The 20,457-nt window shown below is 47.0% G+C and overlaps 1 protein-coding gene across 6 annotated transcripts in view; it reads right to left on the reverse strand.

The window, feature by feature from the left end:
• Positions 1 to 20,457, reverse strand: part of LOC138800587 (uncharacterized) — a 38,816-nt gene that overhangs the window by 8,891 nt on the left and 9,468 nt on the right. Inside the window, exons 3-7 of one of the 6 annotated variants that reach the window (XM_069982367.1) lie at positions 9,153 to 9,194; positions 7,679 to 7,711; positions 4,543 to 4,584; positions 3,426 to 3,467; positions 649 to 695 (exon numbers count right to left, since the gene is read on the reverse strand). In XM_069982367.1, coding sequence (XP_069838468.1) covers positions 649 to 695; positions 3,426 to 3,467; positions 4,543 to 4,584; positions 7,679 to 7,711; positions 9,153 to 9,194 — 206 coding nt within the window. Of the gene's footprint in view, positions 1 to 648; positions 696 to 3,425; positions 3,468 to 4,542; positions 4,588 to 7,678; positions 7,712 to 9,152; positions 9,195 to 20,457 lie in introns of all 6 variants that reach the window. The other 5 variants (XM_069982366.1, XM_069982370.1, XM_069982369.1 and 2 more) reach the window with 5 other exon arrangements.

Here is a 20,457-nt window from a genome sequence, read left to right on the forward strand (position 1 = left end):
ACTAGTCAGGCTGGTCCTAGCATGAGAAGTGTACACACCTAGACTAGTCAGGCTGGTCCTAGCATGAGAAGTGTACACACCTAGACTAGTCAGGCTGGTCCTAGCATGAGAAGTGTACACACCTAGACTAGTCAGGCTGGTCCTAGCATGAGAAGTGTACACACCTAGACTAGTCAGGCTGGTCCTAGCATGAGAAGTGTGCACACCTAGACTAGTCAGGTTGGTCCTAGCATGAGAAGTGTGCACACCTAGACTAGTCAGGTTGGTCCTAGCATAAGGAGTGTGCACACCTAGACTAGTCAGGTTGGTCCTAGCATAAGGAGTGTGCACACCTAGACTAGATAAGCTGGTCCTAGCATGAGAAGTGTGCACACCTAGACTAGTCAGGCTGGTCCTGGCCGTTGTAGTGTGAACATCTCAGGTCTGTTAGGCCTGTTGAAGAGGTTTAGGCCTAGTTAGTTTTCAGTTCCCCGTAAACATCGGCTACAAGCAGGAAACATACGACTGCTCTGCTCCTGAAGCACACTCATCCCGTTCCAGTGTCCATCATCACCATTGACCAGAATCGGCTAGTCATACAGTGACTCCGCCTCTTACATTGCCAGACAACTCCTCCCATCATTCCTTTTAGATAATAACGTATCTTACCCATAATTCAGACTCTACGTTCTTCCACATCACAAAACTCCATTTATCTGCAAAAGATGTAGCAGTGCAGAACATGAGAACGACAGCACATATAGGGTTAACAGTAATAATAGGCGAACCTGATGGAATTGGTTAGGGAGGATTTACTGAGAATCAGCCATCAATCCGACTGGGGTTCAGAGCAGAGCAAACATACTGGTGATGTATAGAGCAATGGCACTGCTGACCTGTGGGCCAATGTACAGGAGCGGGGACACCTATCACACAGACAGGAGTCCCTGCTCCTATACTGAGAATCTAGGTGTACTCTGTGTCTGGCTGCTCAGGGAACATTCACATGGCCAGGCTTATGTAAAGTGTCAGCAGTGATACAAAGCCCAGATTTTTAGCCCAGTGACTTGGATTTCCAGGCCACCACCTCCCCAACAGCGGCAGATTCAGTGACGAGTAATGACTGAGCACAGAGTTGTCAGCTCCTCCAATCTACCATTGACTTTTTTTCTAGGTAGCAATAGGGAACTATTAGCACTGGGGTCACTATTACTGTAGGTGGGCACAGGGGGCACTATTGCTTTATCTAGGCACAAGGGGCACTATTACTGTATGAGGACACCAGGGGTAATATCCCTGTATGAGGACACGGGTCACTTATACTGAATGTAGGCACAGGGGGCACTAATACTGTATGTAGGCACAAGGGACACTATTACTGTATGTAGGCACAAGGGGCACTATTACTGTATGAGGACAGAGGGGGCATTAATACAGTATGTAGGCACAGGGGGCACTATTACTGTATGAGGACACAGGGGGCACTAATACTGTATGTAGGCACAAGGGGCACTATTACTGTATGTAGGCACAAGGGGCACTATTACTGTATGAGGACACAGGGGGCACTAATACTGTATGTAGGCACAAGGGGCACTAATACTGTATGTAGGCACAAGGGGCACTATTACTGTATGTAGGCACAGAGGGCACTAATACTGTATGTAGGCACAAGGGGCACTATTACTGTATGAGGACAGAGGGGGCATTAATACAGTATGTAGGCACAGGGAGCACTATTACTGTATGAGGACACAGGGGGCACTTATACTGTATGTAGGCACAAGGGGCACTATTACTGTATGTAGGCACAAGGGGCACTATTACTGTATGTAGGCACAGGGGCACTATTACTGTATGTAGGCACAGGGGCACTATTACTGTATGAGGACACAGGGGGCACTAATACTGTATGTAGGCACAAGGGGCACTAATACTGTATGTAGGCACAAGGGGCACTATTACTGTATGAGGACAGAGGGGGCATTAATACAGTATGTAGGCACAGGGAGCACTATTACTGTATGAGGACACAGGGGGCACTTATACTGTATGTAGGCACAAGGGGCACTAATACTGTATGTAGGCACAAGGGGCACTAATACTGTATGTAGGCACAAGGGGCACTATTACTGTATGTAGGCACAGGGGCACTATTACTGTATGTAGGCACAGGGGCACTATTACTGTATGAGCACACAGGGGGCACTAATACTGTATGTAGGCACAGGGGGCACTATTACTGTATGTAGGCACAGGGGCACTATTACTGTATGAGCACACAGGGGCACTATTACTGTATGAGCACACAGGGGGCACTAATACTGTACAGTATGTGGGACAAAGGACACTATTACTGTATGCAGGGGCGGTCTTGGCATTTCTGGGGCCTCAAGTTATGTCTGCCCCCCCCCTCGACATGTGTTCCAAAACAATAGACCGCTGTGTATTGCCCCCAGTAGTATATACCCCTTGTGCGCTACCGCCAGTAATATAAACTCCTTGTGTGCTGCCCCCAGTAGTATATACCCCTCGTTTGCTTTCCCCAGTAGTATATAGATCCCTGTGTGTTCCCCCAGTTATATATAGCCCCCCCGTGTGCTCCCCCAGAAGTATATAGACCTCCTGTGTGCTGCCCCAGTTGTATATAGACCCCCTGTGTGCTGCCCCCAGTTGTATATACCCCCTGTGTGCTCCCCCACTAGTATTTAGCCCCCCGTGTGCTCCCCCACTTGGATATTGACCTCCTGTCTGCTCCCCCACTTGGATATAGACCCGTGTGCTCCTCCAGTAGTATATAAACCCCCTGTGTGGTTCCCCCAGTAGTATATAGACCCCCTTTGTGCCCCACCAGTATTATATAGACCCCTTGTGTGCTGCCCCAGTAGTATATAGACCCCTGTGTGCTCCCCCAGTTATATATAGACCACCTGTGTGCCTCACAAGTAGTATATAGACCCCCTGTATTTTCCCCCAGTAGTATATAGACCCCCTGCGGCCACAAGAGTGACTGACAGCAAGGAAGCCAATGTCTCCCGCCCAGTCAGTGCTGCTGCATGTAACTATGAGCGCTCATTACGAGTGCTCATAGTTACAGTTCAGATGGCAGCAGCGAGCAGGGCAGCGGCCCTGTCCAGCGGTCTTGAGCACAAGAGCGGGGCGTGGGGCCCTCCCGGATGTTGGGGGCCCCAAGCGATCGCTTGGGGTGCTTGGTGCCAAAGACTGCCACTGACTGTATGAGGGGGTACTAATACTATATGGAGAAGCACAGGGCACTTCTCTATATATGGTAAAGCAGGGGCATTACACAGGGCAGGGGATGATAATGTTGGCAGAGCGGAGAGGCAACCAATGAACACGGCCTCCTGTACTGAACTGCTCCAAATCATCTGTAGGTAATAATGGATCAGGAAATCTAGGATGTTATATACAGTCTATACACTCACCTGATATGGTGGCGTCTACAAGTACAAAGTCCTCATCACCTCCTAGAGGGAAGACACAATACATTTACTGACAAGGGACACAAGCGAGAGAGATAGACGGACGAGAGACAGACGGGAGAGATAGACAGGCAAGAGATGGGCGAGAGACAGGCGGGAGAGATAGACGGGCGAGAGACAGGCGGGAGGGATAGACAGGTGAGAGATGGACGAGAGACAGGCGGGAGAGATAGACGGGCGAGAGAGGCGGGAGAGATAGACAGGTGAGAGATGGACGAGAGACAGGCAAGAGATATAGACTAGCGAGAGAGGTAGGCAGGCGAGAGAGATAGACGGGCGGGAGAGATAGACGTGTGGGAGAGATAGACAGGCAGGAGAGATAGACAGGCAAGAGACAAGTGAGAGATGGGCGAGACAGGCGAGAGGTATGCGGGCGAGAGAGGCAGACGGGTCCTTCCCGGAGGGATATCTGGCTAGTCCTGTGTTTTGAGACTCTTCAATGAGGCTCCACAGGCTCCTCTTTTGCATATTCATGTTTCCCAAGGGGCAATGCACCTAGGACTTCACTGCATTGAGCGCTTTCAGTAGCAGCCGGCAGTGTTATCATTAGTAACAGCGGATGGGGCAGAAATGCTCATGTCATATAAGAGGACCCTCATCAAGCCTGAGGACCTCCACCTAAGCCTACTGACCCCCACCTGAGCCTGCGGACCCCCACCTGAGCCTGTGGACCCCGACCTGAGCCTGCGGACTCCCACCTGAGCCTGCGGACCCCCACCTGAGCATGCGGACCCCCATCTGAGCATGCGGACCCCCACCTGAGCATGCGGACCTCGACATGAGCCTGCGGTCCCCCACCTGAGCCTACTGACCCCCACCTGAGCCTGCGGACTCCCACCTGAGCCTGCGGACCCCCACCTGAGCATGCGGACCCCCATCTGAGCATGCGGACCCCCACCTGAGCATGCGGACCCCGACATGAGCCTGCGGTCCCCCACCTGAGCCTGCGGACCCTCACCTGAGCCTGCGGACCCCCACCTGAGCCTGCGGACCCCCACACACCATTCACAGCAGATTACTTTGTTTTCAGGACATTCTGGAGACATATCATTGACCTTACTTTCAGGCATCTTGTCTCCTTCATCTGTTTTTAGCATCACGTCTTCTAGAAAACATAAAGTAAAATATTAGATCCCCGGTTATTACACTGTCTGAGAGCCTTAAAGGGGTACTCTGGGCATTTATATTTTTTCATATATTGCTGAGGTTAGTAAATAACCTTTGTCCTATTTCCACCAACTATGCTGGTCAGGGGGGAATGGTTAGGTAAGAATAAGATGTTTATGACTTTTTAGGTAAATTTCAGCAATATATAAAAAATATTAATGCCTAAAGTACCCCTTTAAGACTCCATATGTGGTGTCCCACTACTAGTGTTCACTTATGCACCTGTCCTAAAGTTCTCACTCAAGTTAAGTGGTGGATGAAGTATATAGTTTCCCTATTAGGTGTCACTGTTCTATATATTTATATGTATTATTCCTATGCACAGCTGAAGAAAGGTAATGGGTTATTCTTTCAAGGTCATGTGTTATGTGATGACCTATCCTAGGTGCTCTTTCTTCTCTATCCTATGCTGTTGAGAAAGACCGTCAGGTCGGAACGCGTGCAGTGTCTATTATTTGCATGAAATAAACATAATTGCATCAAGATGTGAGTGCCGAGAATTTCCTATAATCTCGATACTGTTGATACTGTTTTATCTACGAGCACCACGGTACGAGGATTGACTTTGATTCTCTATCCTATCCTCTTCTGCCTTTCTATACACACACTCACCCCCTGTAGGAGGAGTTAGCTTCATGTGGGAGGAAGTGAGGTAGTTCAGATCAGACTAGGTATTCAGTGTGGACAGATGCAGGAAAGATTAGCTCTCACAGAGAGTTCCTCTAGATAAGCAACTACGGTCACTATGCAGAGCTAAACTAACAGTAGGGGAGAGACGCCACCAAGGAATACCCATGCCCGGAATCCTAGTAAAAAGTGCAGAACAGACTCCTGAAGAAAGAGAAGCTGATCCCAGTTGGACAAAGCTACCCTATAAAGAAGGTCTACGTATCCTACTGCGCAGTAAAGGTAAGTGCACAGATAACTGACGGCTGGGACTCATGCTACCCACCTGGCACGGGTTCTATGATACCAGGGGGAGAAGGCAGTCAGCCTAGTACGAGTACGAGTGAGTACGAGTATCACTTCACTACTTATAGATCTCCATTATAGTTCCGGTAGAGTAAAAGGTCTACATTGGGAAAGGGCACCTCTGGCAAACTCCTCTCCTCTTCTCTCTACCTCTACAAAGCACTACTACTACTTCTACACTTTTGAAGCACGTACCTCAAGCACTTAGTCAGAAATCAAGTCTGTGTCAAGATTACTACTGTCTGCAAAACGTGTACTGTTATCCTGCCAAAGTTATACAGTTAAGTATTATATTTTTCTATCAAACGCATTTCTGCACCTATACACACACACACTACCGCAAACCTTGGGTTATTTCCCCCATCGGTGGTCATCAGGAGCGGTAACGTTTCCCACCCGTTGGTGGTCATCAGGAGCTATCATGTTTTTCCCCCCTTCGGTGGTCATCAGAAGCTATCAGGTTTCCCACCCATCGTTGGTCATCAGGAGCTATCACGTTTCCCCCCCGTAGGTGGTCAACAGGAGCTATCATGTTTTTCCACCCATCGGTGGTCATCAGAAGCTATCAGGTTTCCCACCCATCGTTGGTCATCAGGAGCTATCACGTTTCCCACCCGTAGGTGGTCAACAGGAGCTATCATGTTTCCCACCCATCGGTGGTCATCAAGAGCTATCACGTTTCCCACCCGTAGGTGGTCATCAGGAGCTATCACGTTTCCCACCCGTAGGTGGTCATCAGGAGCTATCACGTTTCCCACCCATCGTTGGTCATCAGGAGCTATCACGTTTCCCACCCATCAGTGGTCATCAGTAGCTATCACGTTTTCCACCCATTGGTGGTCATCAGGAGCTATCATGTTTCACACCCATCGGTGGTCATCAGGAGCTATCACATTTCCCACCCATTGGTGGTCATCAGGAGCTATCACGTTTCCCACCCATTGGTGGTCATCAGGAGCTATCACGTTTCACACCCATCGTTGGTTATCAGGAGCTATCATGTTTCCCACTCGTAGGTGGTCAGCAGGAGCCATCACGTTTCCCACCCATGAGTGGTCATCAGGAGCTATCACGTTTCCCACCCATCGGTGGTCATCAGGAGCTATAACGTTTCCCACCCATCGTTGGTTATCAGGAGCTATCACGTTTCCCACCCGTAGGTGGTCATCAGGAGCCATCACGTTTCCCACCCATCAGTGGTCATCAGGCTGCCATTGCACCAGACTGTACCTCTGTAGTGAATTCCTATCCCGCTGGACTAAGATATTTAGTGCAATAGTGCACAGCACTTTATATCAACCAGACACTTTGGTGTAATAACGTACATTAATTTACAGCAGGAGGCACTTTAGTCTAAGGAGGACAGTACAGGTTATCTGCACGAGACCCCTGAGGGTAGGTAGGTAGGTACCCTCATTCTTATCGCACTTTATTAGACTGACATCAGACACCCTTAAATTATTGCTATCCCCGATGTAGTTTGGCAACTGAAGAGAAACAGGCCTCGTGGGAATACATATATAGGGCAGGCTAGAGACCTAATTACAAAGGGGTAGAGCGGTGCAGGGGTCGCCCATCTTAGGGTGTGTGCCACGACTAAGCCTATGTGAGAAGGGGTAGACATCCACACACATTTAGGGGCTACTAGGTAGAGACTTATCCCGGCGCCAAGTGGATCTAACCTTGTTTCTGGAAGAGACTCCGTTAAGACGCACCATGACCACCATCTTCTGTGAGTTGGGTGAGATCGTACCTCTTAGTCTATTCAGAGTGGCATTTGGTATACTAGGAGAACAGCAGTGCCACATTGTTGGTGTGGGTGGCATATTGGACATATTGGTTGGGATTTAATGTTGTTGGGTTTTTTCTGAGTAGTTACGATTACAAGTGAAGTTTTAGTTGTGTTTCCCCAATTTTTATTTTGTTTGATTTGACCGTAAGGGGACGATTCCAGTAACAGATCAGGGATTCTTACAATATGGAAAGATGTTCATCTGTAGGAAATAATGGGATCAGGAAATATAGGATGTTACTGTATATACATTGTATACACTCACCGGGCTCTATGATTTCAAAATCATCATCACTTCCTAGAGGGAAAACACAAAACATTTACTGACAATAGATACAAACCACTGTATGAGATAGATAGATAGATAGATAGATGGCCGAGATATGGCCTTGCCCGGTAGTATTGTGTTGTGACGCCAGTGCCAGTTGGGCACACAGGTATGGTGGCCCACCTGCTTTTATTTTAATGGATACACCTTGTTCCCCTGTGGAAAGTGATCTGCCGGGTTGTTGCGGGGTCCCTTGGGTAGTTATTACAGTGGTCCGGAGTGAAGTAGTGACCCAGCTGGACTATTGGCACTGCCACCCACATAAAGAGGAGATGACCCAAGGAAGCTGTATGTGCTGTGTCGGTGCTTGACAAGGAATCACAGAGTCTCTTTAGTATAAATATAATCTTATTTACTTGGGAGATACTTGAGGTAGGCAGCAGATAATACAGCTTTGCCTTGATACAATACTTTACATTTCATAGGATACCTAATATGTTAAGAGTTCAGATCTGCACAGAAAATAGAAGGAGTGGTACAGTCGTGTTGACTGGGTTGCGTGATGAGAAGTAGAAGAGAGGATCAGAAGAGTAGAGAGGAGAATGTCGAGAGAGTCCCAACCCAAGTAGTACTGTAGCTCTGCCGTAACTTCAGAGGTAGAAATAGAAGAATACTTGAGAGTAGAGAGAGAATACTTGTGCCTGTGTTTTGAGTCTTTGGTTTTTGCACCACCTATTGCCCCCCAGTGTCGAGTGACCCGTCCTAGAGGGTGACACAAGCCCAAGACCTTGTTACCTGAGATGAGCGGAATGCTGAGGGTTCCCTGCTTACACCCGCGCTGTAAGATAAAATTCATAGGCTTCTAGCAACTTTGCTCTATCCAGATCAGTTCCTTACTTCCTTATGGATACTGTCCTGGACTGTGTCTCTCCTTGTCCATGGCGTGGGTTGAGATGATCCTTGACTTGTCCTCTCTAGTGAAGGTTTAACACTGCGTAGTTGAAACTGTGTCTAGCTGCATGTGCTCTGGTCTACGTCTAGACTGCACAACTAAGACTGGGGACCTGGCAGAAGCCAGGGCCCAACTGGACCGCTGTAGAGGGCGTTCTAGCTTGCATCCTTCCTCCACAGAATCCAAAGACAAAAGACCCTACACTACCTCTACCCATGTGACTTCCTTCCTACAGTGCATGTAAGGTATGCTGTGAGTGGGTGAGGAGTGTATGTGTAAGAAGTAAAGAGAGAGATGATAGGCGTGCAGATCCATGTGGTACACAATATCTAGGTATACATACTTTGTAGTAATGACATCTTGGGGCGAAACTCTAGTACTACTACATCACCACTAAATCTTAAAAGTACAGGCTTTTACGAAGGGTGTGACCAATGGCAACACCCATGGTGGGACACCACAGATAGATAGATAGATAGATAGATAGATAGATAGATAGGAGATAGATAGTAATATTACCTAGCTCTTGAGACTTTTCTGTGTCATTTTCTTTATTAGATTCTAGATAATGAGAATACAATTAGTGACACATCTGATAGACGGGACTGATCGTTCTATTCAGGATTTACAGTACTCTCTCATAGACAGGAGCCCCTATAGCCTGACAGTGAGGATAAATAACAGCGGCTTCTTGTACACAGGTAAGAGGGCTCCGCCCAACCAAACATTGCGGCGGGGGGGGGGGGGGGGGGGGGGGGGAGGACGGCCAGCTGAGCCTCCAGTGTAACAGACACTCAGTCCAAGTGACTAACCACAAATTGGGAGGTTTGCATCAATATAAAAGACTCAGGTTCACTGTGGACAAGATAAAGCTGAGGAACCTGAGGTACAATAAGGACCCGATGTGTAGCCTCTGACGGGAGCTGTATACTAGGAACGAGAGAGGTAGGAGGAGGTAGAAGGAATAAGGATGCTGTGAGGATGGATGGGGCTGAAATGCTCATGTCACATATGAGGACCCCCAACTGAGCTGGCGGACCCCCACACACCAATCACAGATTATACCAACAAGCAAAAAGGTTACAATGCTTTGAAATCAGCTTTCCAGACTCCATACCTTACCATCCCCCACATCACTTAGTCCTGCAGGTTCTGGTCATGTGACTGCATTGTTATTATTCTGTATATCCCCCTTTGGCTTTCATCACTGCCTCTATCTCCTGGACGTGCTCCAAGCATGTGTCAATCAAAATCTGCTCCCAGGTCTCTTCTACGCGTTCCTAATGTTGGTGCATAGTGGTTGACTCACTTGGGTAGAATGCAGCTTTTTCTTCAACTTTGCCCACAGAGACTGTCGGCCAATCCAACAACTCTACGTCATTGGACCATTTCTTCACCAGTCCCGACATATGCTTTGGGTCATTGTTCTGCTGGAAAACTATATTGTCCTTTTTATAGTACTCGAGTGTACAAAGTAACTCATCTTGTAGGATTCTCACATATAGCTAAGCATGGAGACCACCATCGATCCTGGTCAAGTATCCATTGCTAGTGTTGAGCGAGCCCAGACTCATTGATCAGCAGGGTGCTTGATTGAGCTTGATGCTTAACCGAGTACCTTGGGGTGCTCAGGGGGCCTTTTAAATATTCATGCTACTGTACTGACACATTCATGATGATGTAAAAAAGATATACACTATAGCACTTCCCCACACAGACCCTCCGGTCTAAGTGTAATAAAACACAAGATAAAGCATGTAGATGCAAAAGTTACCTGTCCCTGTGTCCTATAGGGACAAAATAGTTCAAGTCCAATAGCATGGTAACAGCATCTCACTTAGGCGGAAATACGGAAAAAAGAAAACTTTATTCCAGCATGGCAAACAGAGCGACGTTTCAACCTTATAGGTCTTTTTCAAGCATACAAAGTTAGGAACAACATGTAGTATATAAGGGATCATCAGCCAATGGGAAGGGAACATATAATTAACACACATTAACCCTTAACAAACCCGTGCTAGACAACAGTTACAGATAATCTTTATTTATACAAAATCAGGTGCTACTCTTATCACTATAGGGTTAAAACTACTCACAAAACGTTAGTCTCCAACAGGTGTATCCACTATCCGAGCTTAGAAGGAGCGCGACAAGCACAGGCGCCGGTGTCTCACAGCGCTTACTGCGCTTGCGCTAAACCAAAACCAATCACAGCAAGGTGGGCGTCAACAGCCGCGATCATGTGATCGCAACCGTAGCAACCCACCACGCTCACCCTGACGGGGGTCAGCCGGCCGCTGCTAATGAAAAAAGCTACTGCAGTTCCAGGTTTTCTTGAATGACCTCCATAATGATTTGCGTTTTACCCTTGTGTCTTCCAGGTTGGAAGTACAGTTTTTGGATACACGTATCTTTAAAGTTGGTAATAAGCTGGAGTCTGATCTATTTGTTAAGCCAACAGATAGAAACAACATTTTACACTTTCAGAGCAATCACCCACGTAGGATGCTGGAATCCCTACCGTGGAGACAAATGCTCCGTGTTAGACGGGTAGTGGACAAGAGGAAGTTGTGGATGAGAGGCTTAACTCCATGTGCGATAAGTTTATCGCCAGGGGTTACCCCTCGCAACTGGTACAACAACATAAAAATAAAGCCCTGTCAGTATGTAGATCTGATTTGTTTACACCTAAGACACGTACGACGGAAAAACGCATTCCCTTTATTTCTACGTTCTGCCCATTGAGTGGTAAAATTGCTAATGTCCTGAGAAAAAATTGGGGTATACTTGCTAAAGGTTGCCCGAAGGTAGAAGAATTTAGACTCCCTCCCTTAATGTCTTACAAATGGACACGGAACATTCGGGATGTAGTTGTAAAATCTGACATAGGAATATCCAAAGGTCCGGTACAAACATTATTATCCACCTGCAAAACTGGATGTTTCCCTTGTCTGAATTGCTCCTGTTGTGGGAATTTAGTCAAGGGAGACACTTTTCATCACCCGCATACTGGTCGTGAATTTAAAATCAAACAGAGATACAACTGTAGATCGAGTTTTGTAGTGTATTTAATTTCTTGCCCTTGTGGTCTCTATTATGTGGGTGAAACAACAAATGAAATAAGAGTGAGGATACAGAAACACAAAAGTACTATCCGCACAGGAAAAGTTGAGTTGCCAGTCCCACAACACTTTTTAGAAGCAAGACATACATTAAGCCAGTTGCGCTTTAGGGTAATTGACGGTGTCCCCCCGTTGGTCAGAGGAGGTGATAGGGTATTGAAGCTCAAAAAATTGGAACTAAAATGGATTTTTCTACTAAATACAATGAGCCCTAGTGGCTTAAATTTGGAGTACAAGGTGTTGCCGAATATGTAGTGCATCTAGTCCGTATCTGTAAAATAATATATGTTAGGATTCAACCTCCTTTGTTTTTAGTTGTGGTTTTATATAGTCTTTTAACCTGTTGCTTTTCACTTTTTGTTTTAGACACATCCGTTTGTCCCCCATGGGTCCACTAAATGAGGAGCGTTTATACTACAGAGGAGTTTATATTTTTTCATCTTGATGTGGTGTCAGCCGAGCCTTCTGCTGTACTTTGTTCCAGCTGCCTCCAGTGACACTCTATGGGACTTATACTGGAGGTCGTCTCATATGAACTGTCATCATGAAGTGATGTTATGAGAAAATGATGTCCGATGATTCCAGTCTGCCATTGGATAGCAAGTTCCTATGCCCGGGTCTGTTTGCTGCATGTATAGTTACATGGTCCGATTGTACCACTGAGAAGCGGACACGCGCGGATTTAGTGTGTGCTTTTGCGCTTATGGATGGAGGGACCGCAGCACAAGATACCGGTGGTGCCACAGTTTATATCAACGTGTGATGTGATGCAGCTTGTGACCAGAGGTGGTGAGTGAAGATTTACACCAATGATAGTGATTCGCAACCACTGACTTATCTGCATGAAGAGGAGCTGTTTTATGCCAAATGTGCCTTTGGAGAAGTTATTGTGTGGTTTTATCCCTGAACTCTCCGCATGTGGCCTGTTTTGGATGAGGCCGAAGATCAGCTGGATTACAGGACTTTCACATGAGACTCTTCTTATATTGAACTATTAGCTGGTAGAAATTGAGTTTTTTTCATTAGCAGCGGCCGGCTGACCCCCGTCAGGGTGAGCGTGGTGGGTTGCTACGGTTGCGATCACATGATCGCGGCTGTTGACGCCCACCTTGCTGTGATTGGTTTTGGTTTAGCGCAAGCGCAGTAAGCGCCGTGAGACTCCGGCGCCTGTGCTTGTCGCGCTCCTTCTAAGCTCGGATAGTGGATACACCTGTTGGAGACTAACGTTTTGTGAGTAGTTTTAACCCTATAGTGATAAGAGTAGCACCTGATTTTGTATAAATAAAGATTATCTGTAACTGTTGTCTAGCACGGGTTTGTTAAGGGTTAATGTGTGTTAATTATATGTTCCCTTTCCATTGGCTGATGATCCCTTATATACTACATGTTGTTCCTAACTTTGCATGCTTGAAAAAGACCTATAAGGTTGAAACGTCGCTCTGTTTGCCATGCTGGAATAAAGTCTTCTTTTTTCCGTATTTCCGCCTAAGTGAGATGCTGTTACCATGCTATTGGACATTCATGATGATGCCATGAGCTCTGAAACTGTTATGGGTACAGTAAAAACAATAAAGCATGCGTACTTACCTGTCCACACTCCACCTGATGTCCTCCGGCACCAGCTCCTGACCCCCACTCAGTGACAGCCCGCTCATCCAATGACTGCTCTGTGGTGGGATGGTGCAGAGATTGGCTGAGCGGACTGTCACTGGGCAAGGACCGGAGCTGGTGCCGGAGGGCATCAGGAGGAGTGTGGACAGGTAAGTATGGATTTTTAATATTTTTTGCTATAGCAGCTGCATCTTATAAAATGTGTCACAGCGTCTTGTAAAACCTAAGATACCGGGCAAGACACATTTGATAAGATGTTTCTACAAGAAACAGAACTCTAGTGGTACATTAAATTGCCGGCAAACAGACAGAGTTTTAATTTGTCTTCCAGAAACCTATTACATTCATCTATTCTACAGTCGGGATATATTCCCTGTTAGTGTGGGAGTGGGTGGTGGTGATACAGCGGGGGATATATTCCTTGTTAGTGTTGGAGTGGGTGGTGGTGATACAGCGGGGGATATATTCCTTGTTAGTGTGGGAGTGGGTGGTGGGGATACAGCGGGGTTATATTCCTTGTTAGTGTTGGAGTGGGTGGAGATACAGCGGGGATATATTCCTTGTTAGTGTTGCAGTGGGTGGTGGTGGTGATACAGCGGGGGTATGTTCCTTGTTAGTGTGGGAGTGGGTGGTGGTGATACAGCTGGGTTATATTCCTTGTTAGTGTTGGAGTGGGTGGAGATACAGCGGGGATATATTCCCTGTTAGTGTTGGAGTGGGTGGTGGTGGTGATACAGCGGGGATATATTCCTTGTTAGTGTGGGAGTGGGTGGTGGTGATACAGTGGGGGTATATTCCTTGTTGGTGTTGGAGTGGGTGGTGGTGATACAGCGGGGATATATTCCTTGTTAGTGTGGGAGTGGTGGTGATACAGCGGGGATATATTCCTTGTTAGTGTGGGAGTGGGTGGTGGTGATACAGTGGGGGTATATTCCTTGTTGGTGTTGGAGTGGGTGGTGGTGATACAGCGGGGATATATTCCTTGTTAGTGTGGGAGTGGTGGTGATACAGCGGGGATATATTCCTTGTTAGTGTGGGAGTGGTGGTGATACAGTGGGGGTATATTCCTTTTTGGTGTTGGAGTGGGTGGTGGTGGTGATACATCGGGGGATATATTCCTTGTTAGTGTTGGAGTGGGTGGTGGTGGTGATACAGCGGGGGATATATTCCTTGTTAGTGTGGGAGTGGGTGGTGGTGATACAGTGGGGGTATATTCCTTGTTAGTGTTGGAGTGGGTGGTGGTGATACAACGGGGATATATTCCTTGTTAGTGTTGGAGTTGGTGGTGGTGGTGATACAGCGGGGATATATTCCTTGTTAGTGTGGGAGTGGGTGGTGGTGATACAGCGGGGATATATTCCTTGTTAGTATTGGAGTGGGTGGTGGTGATACAGCGGGGATATATTCCTTGTTAGTGTGGGTGGTGGTGATACAGTGGGGATATATTCCTTGTCAGTGTTGGAGTGGGTGGTGGTGATACAGTGGGGGTATATTCCTTGTTAGTGTTGGAGTGGGTGGTGGTGATACAGTGGGGGTATATTCCTTGTTAGTGTTGGAGTTGGTGGTGGGGATACAGCGGGGTATATTCCTTGTTAGTGTTGGAGTGGGTGGTGGTGATACAGTGGGGGTATATTCCTTGTTAGTGTTGGAGTTGGTGGTGGGGATACAGCGGGGATATATTCCTTGTTAGTGTTGGAGTGGGTGGTGGTGGTGATACAGCGGGGATATATTCCTTGTTAGTGTGGGAGTGGGTGGTGATGATACAGTGGGGGTATACTCCTTGTTGGTGTTGGAGTGGGTGGTGGTGGTGATACAGTGGGGGTGTATTCCTTGTTAGTGTTGGAGTGGGTGGTGGTGATACAACGGGGATATATTCCTTGTTAGTGTTGGAGTGGGTGGTGGGGATACAGCAGGGGTATATTCCTTGTTAGTGTTGGAGTGGGTGGTGGTGATACAGCAGGGATATATTCCTTGTTAGTGTTGGAGTGGGTGGTGGTGATACAGCGGGGGATATATTCCTTGTTAGTGTGGGAGTGGGTGGTGGTGATACAGCGGGGATATATTCCTTGTTAGTGTTGGAGTGGGTGGTGGGGATACAGCAGGGATATATTCCTTGTTAGTGTGGGAGTGGGTGGTGGGGATACAGCAGGGATATATTCCTTGTTAGTGTTGGAGTTGGTGGTGGTGATACAGTGGGGATATATTCCTTGTTAGTGTGGGAGTGGGTGGTGGAGATACAGCGGGGATATATTCCCTGTTAGTGTTGGAGTGGGTGGTGGTGGTGATACAGCGGGGATATATTCCTTGTTAGTGTTGGAGTGGGTGGTGGTGATACAACGGGGATATATTCCTTGTTGGTGTTGGAGTGGGTGGTGGGGATACAGCAGGGATATATTCCTTGTTAGTGTCGGAGTGGGTGGTGGTGATACAGCGGGGATATATTCCTTGTTAGTGTTGGAGTGGGTGGTGGTGGTGATACAGCGGGGATATATTCCTTGTTAGTGTGGGAGTGGGTGGTGGTGATACAGTGGGGGTATATTCCTTGTTAGTGTTGGAGTGGGTGGTGGTGATACAGTGGGGGTATATTCCTTGTTAGTGTTGGAGTTGGTGGTGGTGATACAGTGGGGGTATATTCCTTGTTAGTGTTGGAGTGGGTGGTGGTGATACAACGGGGATATATTCCTTGTTAGTGTTGGAGTGGGTGGTGGGGATACAGCAGGGATATATTCCTTGTTAGTGTTGGAGTGGGTGGTGGTGATACAGCGGGGTATATTCCTTGTTAGTGTTGGAGTGGGTGGTGGTGATACAGTGGGGGTATATTCCTTGTTAGTGTGGAGTGGGTGGTGGTGATACAACGGGGATATATTCCTTGTTAGTGTTGGAGTGGGTGGTGGGGATACAGCAGGGATATATTCCTGGTTAGTGTGGGAGTGGGTGGTGGTGATACAGCGGGGATATATTCCTTGTTAGTGTTGGAGTGGGTGGTGGTGATACAGCGGGGTATATTCCTTGTTAGTGTTGGAGTGGGTGGTGGTGATACAGCGGGGTATATTCCTTGTTAGTGTTGGAGTGGGTGGTGGTGATACAGCGGGGATATATTCCTTGTTAGTGTTGGAGTGGGTGGTGGTGATACAGCGGGGATATATTCCTTGTTAGTGTTGGAGTGGGTGGTGGTGATACAGCGGGGATATATTCCTTGTTAGTGTTGGAGTGGGTGGTGGTGATACAGCGGGGATATATTCCTTGTTAGTGTGGGAGTGGGTGGTGGTGATACAGCGGGGATATATTCCTTGTTAGTGTGGGAGTGGGTGGTGGGGATACAGCAGGGATATATTCCTTGTTAGTGTTGGAGTGGGTGGTGGTGATACAGCGGGGATATATTCCTTGTTAGGCCCCGTTCCCACTGAGGAAAGGTAGCGGAATTCCGCTTCCTTTCCGCGCTCCTGCCCTGTCCGCGCTGAAGAATGAACATGTTCATTCTTCAGTGCGGACAGAGCAGGAGCGCGCGCCTCCCATAGACTCCCATTATGAGCGGGAGGCTAACGGCATTCCGCGGTGGACAATTCCGTCGCGGAATTCCGCTACCTTTCCTCAGTGGGAACGGGGCCTTAGTGTTGGAGTGGGTGGTGGTGATACAGCGGGGGTATATTGTTTATTAGTGTTGGACTGGGAAGTAGTAATACAGAATCAGGGTTGTGGAGTCGGAGTTGGAGTTGGAAAAAAATGTACCGACTCCGACTCCAGCTTTAAAAAAATCTTAGAACAATTTAAAATTGAGTATGAATCGTATACGTTTTGCTCATGAAAATATATTATGAGCAACATTCTAATAGGACACTGGCCCTATTACATAAGGGTGGTCGGGGAATATATCAGTAATAGGACACTGGCCCCATTACATAAGGGTGGTCGGGGAATATATCAGTAATAGGACACTGACCCTATTACATAAGGGTGGTCGGGGAATATATCAGTAATAGGACACTGGCCCTATTACATAAGGGTGGTCGGGGAATATATCAGTAATAGGACACTGGCCCTATTACATAAGGGTGGTCGGGGAAAATATCAGTAATAGGACACTGGCCCTATTACATAAGGGTGGTCGGGGAATATATCAGTAGAAGGACACTGGCCCTATTACATAAGGGTGTTTGGGGAATATATCAGTAATAGGACACTGGCCCTATTAGATAAGGGTGGTCGGGGAATATATCAGTAATAGGACACTGGCCCTATTAGATAAGGGTGGTCGGGGAATATATCAGTAATAGGACACTGGCCCTATTAGATAAGGGTGGTCGGGGAATATATCAGTAATAGAACACTGGCCCTATTACATAAGGGTGGTCGGGGAATATATCAGTAATAGGACACTGGCCCTATTACATAAGGGTGGTCGGGGACTATATCAGTAATAGGACACTGGCCCTATTACATAAGGGTGGTCGGGGAATATATCAGTAATAGAACACTGGCCCTATTACATAAGGGTGGTCGGGAATATATCAGTAATAGGACACTGGCCCTATTACATAAGGGTGGTCGGGGACTATATCAGTAATAGGACACTGGCCCTATTACATAAGGGTGGTCGGGGAATATATCAGTAATAGGACACTGGCCCTATTACATAAGGGTGGTCGGGGAATATATCAGTAATATGACACTGGCCCTATTACATAAGGGTGGTCGGGGAATATATCAGTAATAGGACACTGGCCCTATTACATAAGGGTGGTCGGGGAATATATCAGTAATAGGACACTGGCCCTATTACATAAGGGTGGTCGGGGAAAATATCAGTAATAGGACACTGGCCCTATTACATAAGGGTGGTCGGGGAATATATCAGTAGAAGGACACTGGCCCTATTACATAAGGGTGGTCGGGGAATATATCAGTAATGGGACACTGGCCCTATTAGATAAGGGTGGTCGGGGAATATATCAGTAATAGGACACTGGCCCTATTAGATAAGGGTGGTCGGGGAATATATCAGTAATAGAACACTGGCCCTATTACATAAGGGTGGTCGGGGAATATATCAGTAATAGGACACTGGCCCTATTACATAAGGGTGGTCGGGGACTATATCAGTAATAGGACACTGGCCCTATTACATAAGGGTGGTCGGGGAATAAATCAGTAATAGAACACTGGCCCTATTACATAAGGGTGGTCGGGAATATATCAGTAATAGGACACTGGCCCTATTAGATAAGGGTGGTCGGGGAATATATCAGTAATAGGACACTGGCCCTATTACATAAGGGTGGTCGGGGAATATATCAGTAATAGGACACTGGCCCTATTACATAAGGGTGGTCGGGGAATATATCAGTAATATGACACTGGCCCTATTACATAAGGGTGGTCGGGCAATATATCAGTAATAGGACACTGGCCCTATTACATAAGGGTGGTCGGGGAATATATCAGTAATAGGACACTGGCCCTATTACATAAGGGTGGTCGGGGAATATATCAGTAATAGGACACTGGCCCTATTAGATAAGGGTGGTCGGGGAATATATCAGTAATAGGACACTGGCCCTATTAGATAAGGGTGGTCGGGGAATATATCAGTAATAGAACACTGGCCCTATTACATAAGGGTGGTCGGGGAATATATCAGTAATAGGACACTGGCCCTATTACATAAGGGTGGTCGGGGACTATATCAGTAATAGGACACTGGCCCTATTACATAAGGGTGGTCGGGGAATATATCAGTAATAGAACACTGGCCCTATTACATAAGGGTGGTCGGGAATATATCAGTAATAGGACACTGGCCCTATTACATAAGGGTGGTCGGGGAGTATATCAGTAATAGGACACTGGCCCTATTACATAAGGGTGGTCGGGGAATATATCAGTAATAGAACACTGGCCCTATTACATAAGGGTGGTCGGGGAATATATCAGTAATAGGACACTGGCCCTATTACATAAGGGTGGTCGGCGAATATATCAGTAATATGACACTGGCCCTATTACATAAGGGTGGTCGGGCAATATATCAGTAATAGGACACTGGCCCTATTACATAAGGGTGGTCGGGGAATATATCAGTAATAGGACACTGGCCCTATTACATAAGGGTGGTCGGGGAATATATCAGTAATAGGACACTGGCCCTATTACATAAGGGTGGTCGGTTAATATATCAGTAATAGGACACTGGCCCTATTACATAAGGGTGGTCGGGGAATATATCAGTAATAAGACACTGTCCCTATTACATAAGGGTGGTCGGTTAATATATCAGTAATAGGACACTGGCCCTATTACATAAGGGTGGTCGGGGAATATATCAGTAATAGAACACTGGCCCTATTACATTAGGGTGGTCGGGGAATATATCAGTAATAGGTCACTTGCCCTATTACATAAGGGTGGTCGGGGAGATATATCAGTAATAGGACACTGGCCCTATTACATAAGGGTGGTCGGGGAATATATCAGTTATAGGACATGGGCCCTATTACATAAGGGTGGTCGGGGAATATATCAGTAATACAGCACTGGCCTATTAGATAAGGGTGGTCGGGGAATATATCAGTAATAGGACACTGGCCCTATTACATAAGGGTGGTCGGGGGATATATCAGTAATATGACACTGGCCCTATTAGATAAGGGTGGTCGGGGGATATATCAGTAATAGAACACTGGCCCTATTACATAAGGGTGGTCGGGGAATATATCAGTAATACAGCACTGGCCTATTAGATAAGGGTGGTCGGGGAATATATCAGTAATAGGACACTGGCCCTATTTCATAAGGGTGGTCGGGGGATATATCATTAATATGACACTGGCCCTATTAGATAAGGGTGGTCGGGGGATATATCAGTAATAGGACACGGGCCCTATTACATAAGGGTGGTCGGGGAGTATTTCAGTAATAGGACACTGGGCCTATTACTTAAGGGTGGTCGGGGAATATATCAGTAATAGGACACTGGCCCTATTAGGTAAGGGTGGTCGGGGAATATATCAGTAATAGGACACTGGCCCTATTACATAAGGGTGTTTGGGGAATATATCAGTAATAGGACACTGGCCCTATTAGATAGGGGTGGT

The sequence above is a fragment of the Dendropsophus ebraccatus genome, chromosome 9, assembly GCF_027789765.1.
Source record: "Dendropsophus ebraccatus isolate aDenEbr1 chromosome 9, aDenEbr1.pat, whole genome shotgun sequence".
Taxonomy (NCBI): domain Eukaryota; kingdom Metazoa; phylum Chordata; class Amphibia; order Anura; family Hylidae; genus Dendropsophus; species Dendropsophus ebraccatus.